The sequence below is a fragment of the Arvicola amphibius genome, chromosome 10 (assembly GCF_903992535.2).
Source record: "Arvicola amphibius chromosome 10, mArvAmp1.2, whole genome shotgun sequence".
NCBI lineage: Eukaryota > Metazoa > Chordata > Mammalia > Rodentia > Cricetidae > Arvicola > Arvicola amphibius.
In genome coordinates, this window is record NC_052056.1 from 92536025 (window position 1) to 92555049 (window position 19025).

Below are 19025 nucleotides of genomic sequence, written 5' to 3' on the forward strand. Positions count from 1 at the left end.
GACATAAAACAGGGAAACAAAGCAGGAAAGCCAGAAGGTGGTGCGTACCTGGGATCTGAGCCTTGCAGAGATGAAGGTAGGAGGATTGCTATGAGTTCAAAGCCAGCCTGGAGTATGTCTAAAAAAACACAGATAAAAGTGCTGGGATGTGACTCAGCTGGGAGTGTTTGCCTAGCACACTCAAATCCTTGAGTTCCACCCCCGGCATTGAATAAATTGGGCAGGGTGGTATGTACCTGTCCTGGAACACTCAGGAAGTAGAGTCAGGAGGATCAGAAGTTCAGAAGTTCAAGGTCATCCTGGATTAGAGTTCAAAGGCAGACTAGGTAAAATGAGATCCCCCGTCTCAAAATGAACACATAAATAAGAAAGAAAGCCCAGGGTGATGGTGGTGGCGGAACATGCCTTTAATCCCAGCACTTTCAAGGCAGAAGCAGGCGGATCTCTGTGAGTTTAAGGACAGCCTGGTTTACAGAGTAAGTTCCAGGACAGCCAGGGCAACACATAGAAGCCCTGTCTTGAAACACCCCCACCCTGAAAAGAAAGGAAATAAAAGGAAAGGAAAGGGAGGAAGGAAAGAAAGTAAATTGGTCACGCGTACCATCACGGTATTTGCTGGGCTGAGGCGGCTTGGCCTAAGTAGTGATTTTAGGCTAGTGTAAGCTATGAAATAAGAGCCTGTCTCCAAAAAAATCCCAAAGAGGGGAGGAGTATGGTTCAGTGGGTAAAGGTGCTTTACAACCAAGCCCAAATAGGAATTCAATCCCTGGAACTCATACAGCAGAAGGAGGGAATCAACTGCTGAAATCTGTCCTCTGAGTATAAATATGTGTGTCACGGCACAGTTCAGCATACACACAGACACAAACTAAATGCAGAACACTCACACACTCGGGAGGTGGAGGCAGAGGCAGGCAGATCTCTGAGTTGGAGGACAGCCAGGGCTACACAGAGAAACCCTGTCTCAAAACAAACAAACAAACAAACAAAGCACTCACATACCCCAAAACAACAACAAAAACACACAAAAAAGACAAGCTAGTGATGATAGCTCACCAGGTACAGGCACTTAACACCAAGCCTGATAACCTGAATTCAATCCATGATACCTAAATGATGGATGGAGACAATCACATCCTGAAAGCTGTCCTCTGACCGGCACGCACATGTGATGGAGGCAGACAGACACACATGCACATACACACATCACTGCATGTAATTAAAAAGTCTTAGCTCAGTTGGTAAAGTTCCTGTCTTACAAACATACAGATCCAATTCTGACGCCCAGAACGAATGTAAAAATAGCCAGAAATGGTAGCTTGTACTTGTAAACCCAACATGGAGACATGGAAACAGATGGGGCCCTGAGGCCCATTAGCCAGCTCCACTAACCTACTTAGTGTGTTTCAGGTCAGTAAGAGACGATGTCTCCAAAAAAGAGATCAGGAAACAGGAGTGGGGCTGGCCAGTAAGTTGGCTATGTTGGCTAGTTCTATGTCTACATGACACAAGCTGGAGCCATTTGGGAAGAGGGATCTACAACTGAGAAAATGCCCCTGCTAACTGGCCTATGGGCAAGACTGTGGTGCATCTTCTTGATTGATGATTGATGTGGGGCCAGCCCACTTCGCTGTGGGCTGTATCACACCTGGGTTGCTGCTTCTGGGTGCTCTAAGAAAGCAGGCCGGGCAAGTCACGAGAGCAAACCAATAAGCAGCGTAGCGTTCCTCCACGGCCACTGCTTCGGTTCCTGCCTCCAGGTGCCTGCCTCGAGTTCCTGCCCTGTCCTTTCACCATGGAGTGTGAACTCAGAAACAAACCCTTTCTTTTCCAGGCTGGTTCTGGTCACGGTGTTTCATTGTAGCAATAGGAGTCTAAGACAGGGTCTCTCTGTGTACCTTTCCAGCTGGGATGGAACTTTTTATGGGACCCTGGGTTCCATCTCCAGTACCACGTAATACTGGATATGGTGGTGCATCCCAGAATCTCAGCACTCCGGAGTACAGGAAGGAGGATCAAAAGTTCAAGGTCACTCTTGTCTACACAGCCATTTCAACACTGGCCCAGGCTACCTGAGACTGTCTCAGCAACAGCACGCAACAACGGTGCATGATGCCTAAAAATGATACCTGAGGTTGTCCTCTGGCCTCAACACGCACACACACGTATGTGCAACTACACACACACATGCATGCACACACAACAAATAGAGTAGACTACAACACGGGGCCGTGGGAGCAGCCAACAGAGAGCCAACACGTCCCCCTGCCCATCTTCCCATAGGTGACGGAAGGTCTGGGGATCTGCCATCATCCCACCCCCACAAAGAATCTGCAAGGGAAATATTGACACAACCACCCTCTCCCCAGATAGGGGAGAGCCCACGCCGGATGCCATCCGCACTGACGCTGCGCGGGCGCCAGCATATGGCTCAGGCTGTTGTGTTGGGGAACACAAGCGACAGCCACACATAATGAGATGCTCACCCGGTGGGCTGCGCCGCCCACTCACCGTATCTGCTGTTAAACAGGATCTGCACGCACTCCCGCAGGGTGTTGATGTCCTCCATCTCCTTGATGAAGGCGTCCCACTTCTCTATCAAAACACAGAAGGCCCAGTGAGGGGCTGGTCCCCAGCTCCTGCCACTCTCCCTCCATCAGCCTAGGGTGCCACTCTGAAGAACACTGCTGTCCCATCCATTGTCGCCGCAGCCGCCATGCAATTTAGGGTGCTCAGTGTCCCCCCCCCCCCTGCTCTCTCACCAGTCCCATGTTCATTTCTCCATTTCCCAAAGAGCCACGAAGGCACAGATCTTCTGATTCCCCACAATACTCCCCCTTAGGTAGGCAAAGCCTAGGAAAGCCACATCTCTTGAGGAAGGAGGGTCTTACTATGTAGACCAGGTTAGACTGGATTGAAATCCTCCTGCCTCGGCCTCTCAAGTGCTGGGATGACAGACATGTGTCACAAAGCCTAGGGAATCAGGCAGTGCTAGTGCTGGGACCTAGGACCCTAACCCATGCTAGAGAAGTGATCTTTGGTCCAGCCAAGCTCCCAGTCCCGCACTGAGGCACACATCCTGCCCTTCATGGGGAACTGCGGGGCTATAAACAATTCGTGACTCTTCAACCACATTCCCAGCCCCACATACATCCTTCTGTACCTTTCTTTCATCTGTTCTTTAGAGACAGACCCTTACTGCATAGCCTAGGTTAGCCTCAAAGGCAAGCTTCCTGCCTCAGTTCCCAAGTGCTGGGAGCTACCCATACAAGGTTTTCTTTCTTCCTTCTTTCCTTCCTTCCTTCCTTCCTTCCTTCCTTCCTTCCTCCCTCCCTCCCTCCCTCCCTCCCTTCCTTCCTTCCTTCCTTCCTTCCTTCCTTCCTTCCTTCCTTCCTTCCTTCCTTCCTTCATTTTTGAGGAAGAGTCTCACTATGTAGCTCTGGCAAGTCTGGTATTTTCTATGTAAATCAGACTGGCCTCGAACTCAGAGATCCTCCTGCTTCTGCTTCCTGAGTACTGAATTAAAGCCGCACACCTAACTTTTTAAATATTTCTTCTCTCACAGGAAGAGTATAATCTTCCCCCTCTGAGCACTGGCTGGAACATTCTGGGCTTCTCGTGTTTAGAATGGGGGCAGAAATGATAGTCACTTCTGAAGTGAGGTCATGAAAAAACAGGCTTCCTCCTTTCTGTCTTGGACCACCAAGCCTGAGGACACCAGCCACCATGTTGCGAGCCTGTTCAGCTGTCCTGATGTAAACCAGCCCAGGTGGTGCAGAACAGAACCCTCTGATCTACGGCTGCAAGGGTGACCTTCCTTATGCATGGCTCTCCAGCTCTAGCCCTCAGATGAGACTGCAGCCCGGTGACACCATGCCGACGAGCTTGCAAGAGACCCTATACATGAACTATTTTCTCATCCGCTGTGATAATAAGGTTTGCTTGTCAACTTGAACAGGATTCAGAATCACCATGGAAATGACCAACCCGCTGGGTGTGTTTGTGAGGGGGTTTCTAGACAGGGAAGTACCATTCCATAGCTGAGATCACAGATTATATCAAAAGAAGAAACAAGCCAAACATCAGCATCCAGTTCATCTCTTTCTGGTCTCTGATTGTGTGACCAGGCACCTCAGACTCCTTCCGCCAGGTCTTCCGGGAGGTTACATGGCACACTGTAACCCTTTGAACTACGAGCTACAATCAAGTCTTCCTCCCTTAAGTTGTTTTTGGTCAGTGTCTTATCACAGCAAAGAGAATACTTTTCTCCATAGCAATGAGAAAACTAACATACACACAGAAACTATGTAGTAACAAACGCTGTTTTAAGTTGTAGTTTAGGGACATTTGTGATGCCCGTGGCTATCACACCCAGGTTTGACTCCCAGCCCCTTGCGCCAAACTGCTCCTCTCTTCTCGCACCAGTATCTGCCGGACCCATTTTGCCCACAGAAAACCACTCTGGCCGGGTCACTGCCAAGGGCGCTGACCTACCTGACTTGTCATGGACAATGGAGAAGAGGATACGCTTGGAGGCATGAACATTCTGGATGAGAGGCCCAGCAGGTCCTGCAGGCTTCTGTCCTGAACAAGGAGCAAAGAAAGGCATATGTTTTGGAGGGGGTCCCAGATACTTCAGAGAAACTAGAACTGGCAGCCCTGTGATTCCCAGGTTCCTGACAACCCACATCCCTAACCATGGATCCCAGCTGCTCTATACCAGCCTGGGATGCCCAGGGGCAGGCACCACGAGAGCAGGAGGTCAGGCTCCCCTTTTTCTTCTCATTCTTTTAATTACATTTATTCACTTACTTTATAAATGATCAAAACACAACTTGTTCTCTTCTATGATGTGGGTCCCAGGAATTAAACGGAGGTCACTGGGCTTAGCGACAGGTGCCTCTAATTAGGCAAACACTCGATCAACTGAGCCATCTCCAAAACCCAAGTCTGAAATGTCCAGGCTGGCCTTGAACTCACAGAGATCCACCTGCCTTTACCTCCCAAGTGCTGGGATTAAAGGCGTGCGCCACCACTACCCTGCTGTCTTAGGAATCTCGATCCGAAGAATCTTAGATAAGGGATACTCCAGAAATATTCCATTTTACAAACGAAGAAACTGAGGCTCAGTGAGATTGAGACTTGCCCCGGCACACACAGCCAGGATAGACTAGCTCAATCTCCTTCATTCCCAGCTGTTCCTTCTCTTAGGCCCACCCCTAAATCTTAAACCCAAGCAGTGTATGCAGTTGGTGCTCATTAAATGCATATGATTTTATTTCTTTTTTAATTGTAGTCATCTCTTGGGGGGGGTGTGTGCACACACATGCATGCGTGAATGAGTGCATGTATGGACGTCAGAGGACAACTTGTGGGATTCAATTTCCTCCTTTACCATGTGGAGAATCTGGGAGAGATTGAACTCAGGTTGTGAAGCCAATCGGCAAGCACCTGCTGGACCATTCCATCATCCCTGATTAGTTTTTTTTTTTTTATGCTCTCCACAGCCTCCCGGGGGTGAAGATGCCTCTTGGCATCCAAGGTCTGTTCAGAAGGCCAAGTGGAGGCTCCCAGTTGAATTGGGTCTCAACAAAGTACAATCGACAAAACCCACCCCTGCTCAGAAATGCTTCTTCTTTAGAGGCAACCACCCAGAGAGACATGCAGGTCCCCAAATGCAGCATTACCACAGCAGTCGGAGAAATCTTGGGTACTAGGGACCTGGGACTCAGGTACAGACCAGCCCAAGGTCAGGTCGCTGGGGGTCAATGGGCAAGTGGGTGCCTCCTGCTTGAGTTCCCGGATGGTGTGGTTGGGCACTGAAGTGCTGTACAGGAAGTTGGTCACGGAGGATGGGGTGGCGGTGGGGGGCAGGTCCTGGGGAGTGACCTTGGAGGCCTGGCTGTGCAGACTGCAGTCTCGGGACCCCTTGGGTATCAGGGTGACACCATTCATCTCCACCAGTGCCTTTGAGTCCTGTCCACCATCATCAGGAGGCCTGGGTGAAGGAAGAGAGAGTAACTGCTTTGAATACCTACTCTTGCCTGTCAATCTCTCCCTCTACAGCCTATGTAACATACTCTAGAGACTATAACTGAGCTAGTTCCACAGGCATTCCAAGGGAGTGGGATGGGAGCCAGGCCCGACACGAGACTGGCGGCACGGTCATAATGCCCCTGATACCAGGCGGCAACCGCTGAAGACCCAGGCCCGCCCCAAGCTGCCTCAGTTCTCCAGGCCACCAACCCCATCCCCCACCTGCCTCCTTCCCATCCCATCTGCCCCTCCTCCACACCTGCTCCTGCATTGCTGGGGAGGATTTAGCAGCTAAGGCAACATGAAGTCCCCAGTTGTGCTGCGCCCATGGTACCCATGGTAACCACCTTGTCCCAGCCCTGGCCTCACTTCCTATCTGTCTTTTATGAATCTCATCAACAGCCTAAGCTCAGATCCAGGCCGTGTGGCTCTTCCAGCTCAAGCCTTTTAAAACTAATTTTATGTTTTTGAGACAGGGTCTCATGTAGCCAAGGTAGCCTCGAACTTACTGTGTTGTTGAAGATGACCTTGAACTCTTACCACGACTTCCCCAAAAGTGTTGGGATTAAAGCCGTGCATCCCTACTGACAACTGCATCTCTACACATTGTTAATCATTTGTCCCTGATCTCTGCACAGCCTTTGGGGTGACTCTTTCCCAAGACAGAATTCTGCTGGACACTGTGACACAGTAGTAAGGCCCTTGGGAAACTCCTGCGGTCATGCCCTGACTCACATTACACTGTAAGACCGGACCTTGGTCTTGCTTCCTCCTTTAGACCCAAAGCTTTCCCTAAAGGGTTCCCTCGGGGTATCTCTAACTTTCTGCCTTCTGGTTGGGTACAGGGTGTGACAGCTTTATTTGTCTTCTGTTTTTATGGGAGACAATCTCACTGCCTAGCCCTGGCTGGCTTCGAATCTGCCAGTGTGGCCTCAAACTCAGCGATCCACCTGCGTCTCCCTCACAAGTGTGTAGATTAAGTCACGTACCCACCACACTCTGAAAGCTTTAATTGTCGATTTGACTTCATCTACAATCACTTTGGAAGAAAGAGTCTCAGTGAAGGAGTTAGACTAGGCTGGCCCGTGGGCATGTCTGTAGGGAGACCTTCTTGACTACACTGAGGTGGGAAGGCCCAGCCCACCATGGGTGGCATTATTCCCTAGGCAAGGGATTCTGAACTAAGAGTAAACAAGCTGAGAGCTGGCACGCAGGCCTGAATTCACCGCTTTTGGCTCTTGACTGAGGATGTAATGTGACTAGCTGCTTCAAATTCCTATTGCTTTGACCTCCCTACAGTGATGGACTGTAACTCGGGATTGTGAGCCAAATAAACCCTTTCACCCTTAATGGGCTTTTGTCGATATTTTTAACACAGCGAAAGGAAGCGAAACTAGGACAAGGGCTTACTCACCTCCTGAGTTTAAACCGTATTCGGTGGCTGTGCTCCAAAATGGCCATGAGAGCCTTGGGGTCATACTCGGCTGGCCTCCGGAAGGCCAGGCCCTCGGGCAGTCCCTGCACGGCCAGGAGCCCCGGCTCCCTAAGCAGCCTCTCATAGGGCAAAGGTACCACGCTGGCCCTGCCCATAGCCTCACCTGTCAAGGAGAAAACGATGAAGCTCAGTACTAGCGGGGGCTTGGCTAGACACACTGGGAGCCAGGCAATGTGAGGTGACTCCCCCTTGGAGAGGGACTCTGGGCCCCTCATCGCTGCAGACGTGTGGTATAAAATGAACACTAGCCTGTAGATATGTTCTGTGGATGCCTACAGTGTATGTCTGAGGACTGGAGAGAGGAGACAGGAAGGCCCTATGCCAAGATAGTAGACTGAACCTTGCCAGGGATGCTACACCGAATTTTAACCGAGGGAAGATGGCCTTGGTCCCAGAATAACCAGGAGGCAGAAGTGAGTGGGGCTACTGGAAGACCACGGGATGGGGAGGTGGTAAGAGGCGGCGGCGGCCCAGGAAAGGGACTTTCAAGCCTGTGAGTTTGGAGCTGGAAAGGGGCTAAGGCATAGAAAGCTGTGTCTCACAGAGGCCTGCTCTACTGGGTGAGACGGGAGAGGGCCAGGCTGTGTGGGACTGGGACGAAGTGCATGGGGATCAACTCGGTGAAGCTGAGCAGAAGTGAGCAGGGTTAGGTTGGGGCCTGGGCAGGGTAAGGGCAGGGCTGACCTGCGTAGGTCACTGCTGGGCAACTACACTGGGTGAGGCTGGGCTAAGGTGGGGAGGGCAGAGCTAAGCAGAGCTAGACTGAGCGGGGCTGAAGTAGGCAGAGCTGGGTTGAGATGGGCAGAGCAAATGGGATTGGCTTAGAATGTAGCTGGGTGGGGCTGGGCGAAGGCAGGTGGGCACAGCCGAGCAGGGGTGGGGCTGGGCAAAGGTGGGTGGGCACAGCCGGGCAGGGGTGGGCTGTAAGCAGTGTGGAGTTTGATTGGTCTTGGTGGAGCATGCCTGGGTGGGGCACAGATACACGCAGCTGGGCAGAGGTGCGAGAGGCTAGCCTGGGGAGGGCGAGGGTAGTGCTGACGTGGTTGCTGGGCAGGGCTAGGCTGAGGTGGGCAAGGCAGGGATGAACTGGGTAGGGCACAGTCAGACGGGAGTAGGCTGAGTTGGGTGGGGTGTGGCAGAACTGGGGTGAGGCAGGTGGGGCTAAATTGGACTTGGCAGGGAAGGCCTGCGCTGAAGCAGACGAATAGGGACGAGCAGGACTGGGTAAGGACAGAGCTGCAGTAGGCGGAGCTAAAGCAGTAAAGGCGGGGTTCAGACTGGCCGAGCAGGTGGGGCTAGGTTTGGAGTACGGCTGAGTGAGGCTGGGTCAAGGTGGATGTGGTTAAGCAGGAGGGCACGGCCGGGCTGGCCTGGATATGGTGGGATTGGGCTAAGGAGGTTAGGCTGGGTCAGACACCGCTGGGCAGGGCTAGACCGGATGGAGTGGAGTCCCATCCAGCTGGGTGGAGTGAGGCTGGGCTGATGGGCGGGGCCGGGCTGAGGTGGGCGGGGATGATCTGGAAGGGACTGAACTAAACAGGGCAGGTGTAGGTAGGCTGGTCTCCCGCCCACCCCTCTCCGGAATGGAATGAGGAAGGATCTTACTATAAAGAACATCAAACACTTCCTCTACCATCTTCTGCAGCAGGTACACATCCGAGCACTGCTCCAGAGAGGACCGCGGGATGCTCCGGCCACCACCCTCACTGCGCTGCACCTTTTTAGGGTGTCCTGCATCTGGGTCTTTCCATAGGGGTCCCCCTGTGGGACGAGAGCACACGAACCATAAATTGGTGTTAAGCCCCCAGAATCGGAGGCACCAGTGAATGAATGAATGAATGTGAGCACCCTGCTGAGAGCCAGCAAAGACTGCAGGTCTCAATCTGGACACACACTTGCTGGTTGACTTCAGGGTTTTCCTCTCCCTCTTTGAGCCTCTGTTTGCGATTGCTGGAAAAAGCCCATCAGGTCCGGCTCAGAACTGAGAAGCCATGAACATCTGCTTCACACCCCCTATTCTATATTCATAGGAACCCACGCTCTTGCTACCCACCAAAGCCCTAGTTTTCTGCTCCGCTCACATGGAAAACAATGGAGATTCGGCAATGGTTAGTTTTAAAATGACAATTTGCCACAACCCGAGAAAGATGTCCCCAATGAATCATCTAGTTCTGTGGTTCTCAATCTGTGGGCCATGACCCCTTTGGGAGAGGAGGAGTCAAAAGACCCTTTCACAGGGGATGTCTGAGACCATGGGAAAACACAGACATTTACAGTACAATTCACAGCAGTAGCAAAACTACAGGTATGAAGTAGCAACGAAAATAATTTTATGGTTGGGGGGCCACCACATGAGGGTTGTAGCATTAGGAAGTTGAAAACCACTGATCTAGATCAATTGGATATGGGCATAGGCATTAAGGAGGGAATCATCCTGATTGTTAATTGACCCGGCCCATCATGGGCTGCACCATTCTCCAGGCAACGAGGTTCTGAGCTATAGGAAACAGGAGAAAGTTCCATGAGCGCAAAGGAGCTTCCTGCTCTTGACTGGGGATGTGCCGGGACTAATTGCTTGAGTTCCTGCCTCTGAAATAAGATTGCAACCTGGAATTGTTAGCCAAATAAACCCTCTTTCCCCTCAGCTGTATTTTTTTTGTCGGGGGGGGGGGGGGCGGATGTTAGGGGATCCTTAAGAAATAGTCTTTTAGTTTTGTGGGATAGAGTCTCTCTACATGGATGAGGGTGATCTTGAATTCACAGAGATCTGCCTGTCTCTGCCTCCCAAGTACTGGGATGAAAGTCAGGCCTGAAGGGACAACCAAACAGGATGAACAGGGTCTTCTGGTCCCTTCCAGCTTGGAGCTGGCTCTCCTTGGAAACCATCCAAGCTTGAAACAAACTATCCCGATTCTGAGTGCTGTAAATTAGGGACTCATTCTGGCTGTGGAAAATAAGGCACACTGTCCCTAAAAAGCTGGGAGGGGCTACAGGACCCAGCCACACTCACTACTTGAATCCAGCTCTCCCCAACCTTAGAGACAGTACAGGCTGGGAGAGCAGAGTAAGCGGAGTCTCGGGCTCCTAGGGAAATAGCTATGGGCTCTAGCTATAGACCCCACTAATGACGCATGAGTGCTGGATGAATCTGGGAGAGCTAATCTTAGGTCTAAGGCCTAAGAGACCAGGAAAATTACTAACAAACCATTGACAGCTGGTACCTGTGTGTCCATAGAGACCCCTGGCAGTCCCTGCTCTGGATCTATCTCGACTTTGAAGGGGTGCGGGAGAAAGAGCAAGGGTCTGAGAACTGGAGTCCTGGCTTTAAACCATGCTCCCTGTGGTGGCTATTCTTGGTTGTTGTGGTGACCCCTATAGGCTCTTAGATTTAAATGCCTGGTCACTAGGGAGTGGCACTATTTGAAAGGATTAGGAGGTGTGGCTCTGCTGGAGGAAGCCTCTCACTGGGGATGAGCTCTGAGGTTTCAAAAGCCCATGTCTGAGACTAGATTCTCTCTATTCCTGCTGCCTGTGAACCTGGATGTAGAATTCTCAGCTATCTCTGCAGCACCATGTCTTACCTGTCACCATGCTTTCCATTATGATGATAATGGGCTAAACCTCTGAAACTCTAAGTCAGCCCCAACTAAATGGTTTCCTTTACAAGAGTTGCTGTGGTCGTGGTGGTGTCTCTCCACAGCAATAGAGCACTCACTAAGACAGTGATCAAATTGACTAAATCTGGAATTGAGTAAAATCCAAATGACCGGGCACATCTGTGAGAGGTTTTTCCTTAATTAAATCATTTGAAATAGAAAGATCCACCGCTTATAATCGGATCTTTTTTTCCGTTTTATTGTTTTGTGTGTGTGTGTGTGTGTGTGTGTGTGTGTGTGTTCAAGATGGGGTTTCTCTCTGTAGCTTTGGTGCCTGCCCTGAAACTTGCTCTGTAGACCAGGCTGGCCTCGAAGTTGTAGAGATCCATCTGCCTCTACCTCCCGAGTGCTGGGATTAAAGGTGTGTGCCACCACTGCCCAGCTCTAATAGTATCTTTGAGGAGGGAAGATCCACCTTAAATCTGGGTCACGCCTTCTGCTGGCCACCTACACAAAGGTCACAGAAGCCCGCATGCTCTCTGCCGGCTTGCTCTCACTACCGTTAGCAAGTTCACTCCTTCACGGACACCAGAGCCTACTTCTTCAGGGTTCTGATGAATACTGAAGACCAGCTGAGACATCCAGCCTCGTGGATTTAACAATAACTGAATTTGTTTCGGTTTTTCAAGACAGGGTTTCTTTCTGTAGCACTGGTCACTCTGTAGACCAGGCTGTCCTTGAACTCACAGAGATCCGCCTACCTCTGCCTCCCAAACACTGGGATTAAAGGCGTGCGCCACCACTGCCTGGTGGATTCTTCTCAACTGGTTGGATTATTGGACCTTCTGAAGCTACTCTAGTAAACTGAGTGTGTGTGTGTAATAAATTATTTTTTCCCTGTAAATTCTACTCCTCTAGTGAACCTCGATTAATACACACACACCTTCCAAACTGGGCTAAGCCCACCGTGCCTCAGTTTCTCATCGGCACACCATGGGTGACATTTTCATGACCCTCTGGGAAAAGTACTGAGGTTTCAGCTCAATGGCCCAGCATGAGGTGTTGTTTGGGTTTGGTGTTGCTAGGGATGGAACCCAGGGCCTTAGGAATACTAGGTAAAGCACTCTACTGCTGAACCACCAGCCTGGGGGATTCTAGGCTGGCATTCTACCTCTGAGGCCCACCTGACCAGGAGCCATCCATCGTCCACAGCCCATGCATACTGAGTGCTTCTTACCCCAAAACAAACAACAAAAACAATGTTGCCTCACAAGGCAGAGGTCAGGATAAGAGACCTTGTTAGGGTCATACACTCAAACAGCTAAATATCTTAGCTGGACAATGGCTGGTCTCTATCCTCAAATATACTAAGTCAAGAGGTAGAACTGGGGCCAGGAACATGGCTCATTTGGCAAAATGCTCACCCTACATTCACGAAACCCTGAGTTCCACATCAACATCCAATAGACCAGAACCTTCTGTGCCTGAGCAGGTAGAGGCCAGAAAACCAGGAATTCAAGGCCAGCCTGGGCTACAGGAGAACCTGTCTTAAGACAACAGAGGGTCAAGGAGGTAAAGAAGCTTGTGCCTATGCCTGAAGATGAGTTCAATTCCTGGGACTAACTCTACCAATTCTTCTCATGTCTATATACAGCACACGCATGCCCACACCTTTAATCCCAGCACTTGGGAGGCAGAGGCAGGCGGATCTCTGTGAGTTCAAGGACAGCCTGACCTACAGAGCAAGTTCCAGGACAGCTAGGGCTACACAGGGAAACCCTGTCTTGAAAAATAAAATGAAACAAACAAAACAAACAAAGAACATAATCTTAAAAAAAAAAAAAAAAAACCAAAACAGGTAGATGGATAGCCGAGAGTATAGCTCAGTAGCTCAGTAGTGCGCTCTTGTTTAAATAGGCACGAAGGTCTAGGTTCAATCCTCAGCACTATTAAAGAATAGAGTAGAATCAGGTGACTGCACTGGGCCTCAGTGTCCCCTCTAAAAATGCACACATGGTCAGTGAACCTATAATTCCTGATCATAGAGAAGCTAAATAAGAAGGTGAACCCAAAGGAAAACATACAGTTATCCTCCTGGATATTGGAAGTAGACTAGATTGCCAGGCAAAAATTGGGATCTTGGGGGTGGGGGTGGAGTGGGGGTAAGGGGAGATGGGAAGATGTGGAGAGAAAAGTGAGGAGGGGAGGATGGGGAGACCCTGGGGGAATGGGATGGTTGGGATGGAGGAAGGGTGGATGGGGTGCAGGGAAGAAGATATCTTAGTTAAGGGAGCCATTTTAGGGTTAGCAAGAGACTTCACTCTAGAGGGGTTCCCAGGTATCCATGGAGATGTCCCCAGCTAGTTCCTTGGGCAGCTGAGGAGAGGGAGCCTGAAATAGCCCTTTCCTATAGCCATACTGATGAATATCTTGCATATCACCATAGGAGCTTCATCTGGCGATGGATGGAGATAGAGACAGAGACCCACACGGGAGTGCAGGACTGAGCTCCCAAGGCCCAAATGAGAAGCTGAAGGAGGGAAAACATGAGCAAGGAAGTCAGGACTGTGAGGAGTGCGGCAACCCACTGAGACTGTGGGGCTGGTCTAATGGGAGCTCACCAAGGCCAGCTCGACTGGGACTGAAAAAGCATGGGATCAAACCAGATTTTCTGATCGTGGCGGACAATGAGGGCTGACTGAGAAGCCAAGAACAATGGCACTGGGTTTTGATCCTACCGCATGTACTGGCTTTGGGGGAGCCTAGTCTGTTTAGATGCACACCTTCCTGGATCTGGATGGAGTGGGTTGGACCTTGGACTTCCCGCAGTCAGGGAACCCTCACTGCTCCTTGGACTGGAAAGGGAGGGGGAGGGGAGTTAAGGAAAGGGGAGTGAAATGGGAGGTGGGGAGGAGGCAGAAATTTTTAATAAAAAAGAAAAAAATTTAAAATGCACACATGGATGTGGCTAGCGGTAGGGTTCAATGACAGGAGTTGCTGAACAGTTCTAACAGACTTCATTTGGAACAACCTTATGTTGTACTTCATCCCTCCAACAGGTTCTGGGGACTGGACAAAGCGGGGGACACAGGGACGGGCCAGGACCCCTGTCCTTTAGAAAGGGCAGGGCATGGAGAATGTGGGGTACTCACGGCAGAACCTGAGGAAGTCTGACTGCAGTTCCTTCCGCGTGTTCAAAAACATCCTTCCCTTCTCGGTGCCCACCACGAAGACGCTCTCATTGTGTACCGCCACGCAGGCCACCTCCGCGTTCAGCTTGGAGAGCGCCGAGCACTGTGGGATGAGGGAAGGCATGTGAGCGAAATCAAGACTAGCCTGGCCTGGCAGTGGTGGTGCATGCCTTTAATCCCAGCACTCAGGAGGCAGAGGCAAGTGGATCTCTGTGAGTTTGAGGCCAGCCTGGTCTACAAGAGCTAGTTCCAGGACAGGCACCAAAGTGACAGAGAAACCTTGTCTCGAAAAACCAAAAAAAAAAAAAAAAAGACTAGCCTGGAACCTAGCACGGAAGAGTATGCCTGTAATCCAGCACTCAGGAGTCTGAGGCTAGCCCGAGCTACAAAGATGGGGCTATCAAGGAGAGATGAGCCCTCCAGCCCACATGGTCCCTTTGTACTGGGATACAAGGTAGTGACAGCCCTCTCTAAACAGTAAAAAAGACAGGCACCATGCAGCCTGGAGAACATGGCAGTAGAATTTCAATATACTGGTTATAGGAAGAGGATCTATTTCTATAAGCAGGGCTGTCAAGATGGCTCAGTGGGTAAATTTCTTGTCTTACAAGCACAGAGACCTGACTTCGGTTCCCAGGACTCCTGTGAAAAAGGCTGGGACTGAGGCTGGGCCGGGGAGGGTGTCAGTGGGTGAAGCCTGCGGTGGAGAGTGAGCCTGGGGTGTCAGTGGGTGAAGCCTGCGGTGGAGAGTGAGCCTGGGGTGTCAGTGGGTAAGGCCTGCGGCAGAAGCGTAGGGATAAAAGTTTGGATGCCTGGCACCTATATAAATGTTGGGTGACTGTGGCAGTCCTTCTATCGCCCCATCAACTGGGAGGTCTAAGCAGGGGATCCTGCGAGCTAGCTGGCTAGCTAGTTGAATTGGCAAGGTCTGGGTCCAAGTGAGACATCTAGAACTCAATAGATGGAGGAAGACACCGGATGTCAACCTCTGTCCTCCACATACAGCAGGACAGAGTAGAGTCGCTGGTCTTCCAAGCATAGGGAGCCTCTTCTCTACATTGTTCCTGTTGTGGGTTGATACAGGTGCAAGCACATGGAACAGAAGCGCGCGCGCGCACACACACACACACACACAAATCAGGTTGGTGGCACACACTTGTAATCCCAGCAGTGGGGAAATTGAGACAGGAGAACCCACGGGGCTTTCTGGCCAGCCAATCCATCTACTTGATGAGTTCAGGCCAGTATGAGATCCTGTCTCAAAACTAAAACAAGATGATCTACAGCCATCCCATCCAGAATGTGCCTGGCCTCATCTAATCTCAGAAGCTAAGCAGGGCTGGGCTTGGTCAGTACTTGGATGGGAGACCGCTTGTAAGCATTAGGGGCTGTAGGCTTAGCTGGGTGTGCTGGCTCCTATCTGTCATCTCAGCACTCAGGGAGGCTAAAGTAGGAGGATTGCCATGAGTATGAAGTCAGCCTGGGCTACATGGGAGGCCAGCCTGGGCTACATGGTAAGTTCCAGGTCATCCTGAACTATAGAGTAAGATTCTGTTTTGAATAAACAAGCCAAGAACTGAGATAAACTAAGATAAAAACAAGGTGAATGGTACCCGAAGGATAAAATCCAAGGCTGAGTTGTGGTCTCTACATGCATGCATACAGTACATGTACCCACATACACAACATGCACACATACACATGCACCCCCACCCACCCCCACAGAATTCTAGGTGGCTACATCACGTTGGCTTATTTCTGTGGCCCCAAGTTATAACCAAGAATACAGTATGAAAATCCTGAAAAGCAAAAGCCTGTGGCACACAGTTGGCACTTAATAAATGCTGGTCTTTGTGCCAACTAGCACTTGAAGGAGTTCTGCTGCAGATTAATCCTGTTGTACATTGTGTAGAAATGTTGCTCTCATTAGCTTAATGAAGAGCCAACTGGCCAATAGCTAGACAGGAAGAGATTAGGCGCGAGAGTCAGACTGAGAGAATGCTGGGAAGAAGGGCAGAGTCACGAGCCAGGCGCAGAGGGAGCCGGAGATGAATATGCCACGTTGAGAAAATGTACTGCCGTGTGGTAGAGCACAGATAAGAATTATGGGTTAATTTCAGTTGAAAAAGCTAGTTAGTAACAAGCCTGAGTATCAGCTAAGCATTATTTATAATTAATAATAAGTCTCTGTGTGGTTATTTGGGAGCTGGCTGGCAGGACAGAGCTGACCAGTGGGTCAGAAGTCCCCACCTACAAAGATCTGTGTCAACCTCTCTGGGCCACAGTCCCACCTCTTAGCCAAGCAGGAGTCCCTGGGGAGGGCTGAGTTCAGGGACAGCCTACAGTGCAAGAGACCGACTCAGGACAACAAAATACAAATGGCCACCTGCAGCTGGTGGCGCTGTCCATCAGGGCACATATCAGTCATACCCACCATCTCCAACAGGTCAGTGGGGTTCAGGACACATAGGATGGCGCTGTAGAGAAAGCTGGTTTCTGAGGGTGCCTCCCACCTCAGGCCTCAATATGACCTTGAGCAGCCCACAACAAGAACGACCTAGAAAGGAGCCCCCACCCCACACTGGGGAGACCAGTGACTGTACTTGATCACTCTGTGTGACCTCAGGCAAGGTGCTGACTTCTCTGAGCTTCCACGTCATATAAAATACTAATCGATACCAGGCAGATCTACCTTTTGTTTTCGCTTGCTTTGCGTATGTGGTGCTGGGATTCGAACCCAGAGCCCACTCCACAGTGTTTAAACTTGCTTTATCAGTGAGCTCAGTCGTTTTTTTCTTCTTCTTTTTTTTTTTTTTTTTTTTTTTTTGGTTTTTCGAGACAGGGTTTCCCTGTAGTTTCTAGAGCCTGTCCTGGAACTAGCTCTTGTAGACCAGGCTGGCCTCGAACTCAGAGATCCGCCTGCCTCTGCCTCCCGAGTGCTGGGATTAAAGGCGTGCGCCACCACCGCCCGGCTAGCTCAGTCTTCTTTTAGGGTTTCACTCTGTAGACCAGGGTGATCTCAAAATCAAGATCTTCCTATTGCAACCTCTGACTGTGGGATTCCAGGCATGTCTATGTATGAACATCCATACGTACATAGATCCATACATATATATCTTGGTGTCTATACACAAGTTTGCATGTGTGTGTGGCGGCCAGAAGAAAACCTTAGCTGTTGTTCCTCAGACACTCACCATAGAGTCTAAGGCAGACACCAGGCTGTTGATGAGCTCGTCCTTGCGGGCGAAGGTGGAGTTCCAGCGCTCAGACCCGCAGCCGTTGGTGGGGATGTCACAGTGCTTCCCCAGCAAGGCCATGGTCACCTAGAGGAAAGAGTGAGGGCAGAGTGGGTATTGGGCACAGGGTACACTTGGGTAGGCACACCTGGCTCCCAGGGCCACCTGGAATTCACAAGTGGGTCAGACTGCCAAATGGCCCTCCTTCCCATCATTCAAGGGCCTCAAAGGTTTGACAGGGATTTGAGCCTTCAGAGGCCAGAAGAGCTGCTAGTGCAGAAACCTGCAAAGATCTAAGTGACTGATGTATAACCTACTTCCTCCCATCTGAAACATTTTCAGAGAGTTTAAACATTCCCTCCTAGAGGGAGGTTGTTGCACTCAAGAACAAAGCAATTTATATAACTCAGGAAGCTCAGGAAACTCCCAAGGCTCAGGAAGCTTACAATACCCAGGAAACTCAGCCGCTTACAAAGTGCTCAGGAGGTTATAAGACTCACAAGGCCCCTCCCAAAGTTTATAAAGGCAGAGAGCAATTGTGTGTGAGGGGATGGAGCGAGGGATACAGGACACTTCTGCTGAGCTGTCTGTAGCTCATGCAGAATTCCAGAGAGGCAACTTTCAGTGAGGAGTGGCATCAACCATGCAGTGGGGGGGGGCTTTCCGGTGATGCAGCTGCTTTTGAATCACCCCCATTACAGCAAGAAACCCCTCACCCATTGTGGTGGTTGTACAAGAATGGCTCCCACCGGCTGGTATGTCTGAATGCTTTCTCCCCAATTGGATTAGAAAGATTAGGAGGTGTGGTCTTGGTGGAGTGGGTGTGGCCTTACTGCAGGAAGGGTCTGGGAAGAAGGAAGCCCATTCCTCCCCAGTCCTGGCCCATCCACTGAAGAAGCAGGATGTGATTGCCTCACTGAAAAAGGTACTGAGCCATGTGGCTAACATAGATAATAATGGGTTAATATAAGTTATAAGGGTTAATAAGAAGCCTGAGCTAATGGGTCAATCAGTTTATCATTAATATAGACCTCTGTGTGATTTCTTTGGGGGCTAAATGGCCATGGGACCTGGTGGGAGGACAGAAACCAGTCAGAACAGAATCCTCAGTCAACAGAAGGGTATCACTAGGGGTGGGCTTTGATGTTTCAAAAGTTCTCTCTCTGACAGCTGCCTGTGGATCAGGATATAAAGCTCTCAGCTACTGGTTCAGGGCCATGCCTGTCTGCTTCCTGCCACGAGGGCTATGAACTAACTAAGCCTCTAAAACTGCAAGCAAGCCCTCAACAGAATGCTTTTCCCTCCAAGTCATCTTATAGGATGTGTCTCCTCACAACAATAACGAGGACATCTACACTTCTGTAAGTAAGCAAAACTCCCTCCCTCCCTCCCTCCCTCCCTCCCTCACCAAGCTAGCCTGGGATGGAATTCTTTCCTCAGTCTGTTGTTAGTGCCCTCCGGGGGCAGATGT

At 50.5% G+C, this 19025-nt stretch overlaps 1 protein-coding gene across 2 annotated transcripts in view; it reads right to left on the bottom strand.

Moving 5' to 3' along the window:
• Positions 1 to 19025, bottom strand: part of Gtf2ird1 (GTF2I repeat domain containing 1) — a 92546-nt gene that overhangs the window by 37907 nt on the left and 35614 nt on the right. For both annotated transcript variants that reach the window (XM_042055931.1, XM_038346878.1), the window contains exons 2-8: positions 17513 to 17641; positions 14280 to 14421; positions 9137 to 9292; positions 7451 to 7634; positions 5688 to 5998; positions 4495 to 4584; positions 2512 to 2595 (exon numbers count right to left, since the gene is read on the bottom strand). In XM_042055931.1, the coding sequence (XP_041911865.1) occupies positions 2512 to 2595; positions 4495 to 4584; positions 5688 to 5998; positions 7451 to 7634; positions 9137 to 9292; positions 14280 to 14421; positions 17513 to 17641 (1096 nt within the window). The remainder of the gene's footprint in view (positions 1 to 2511; positions 2596 to 4494; positions 4585 to 5687; positions 5999 to 7450; positions 7635 to 9136; positions 9293 to 14279; positions 14422 to 17512; positions 17642 to 19025) is intronic.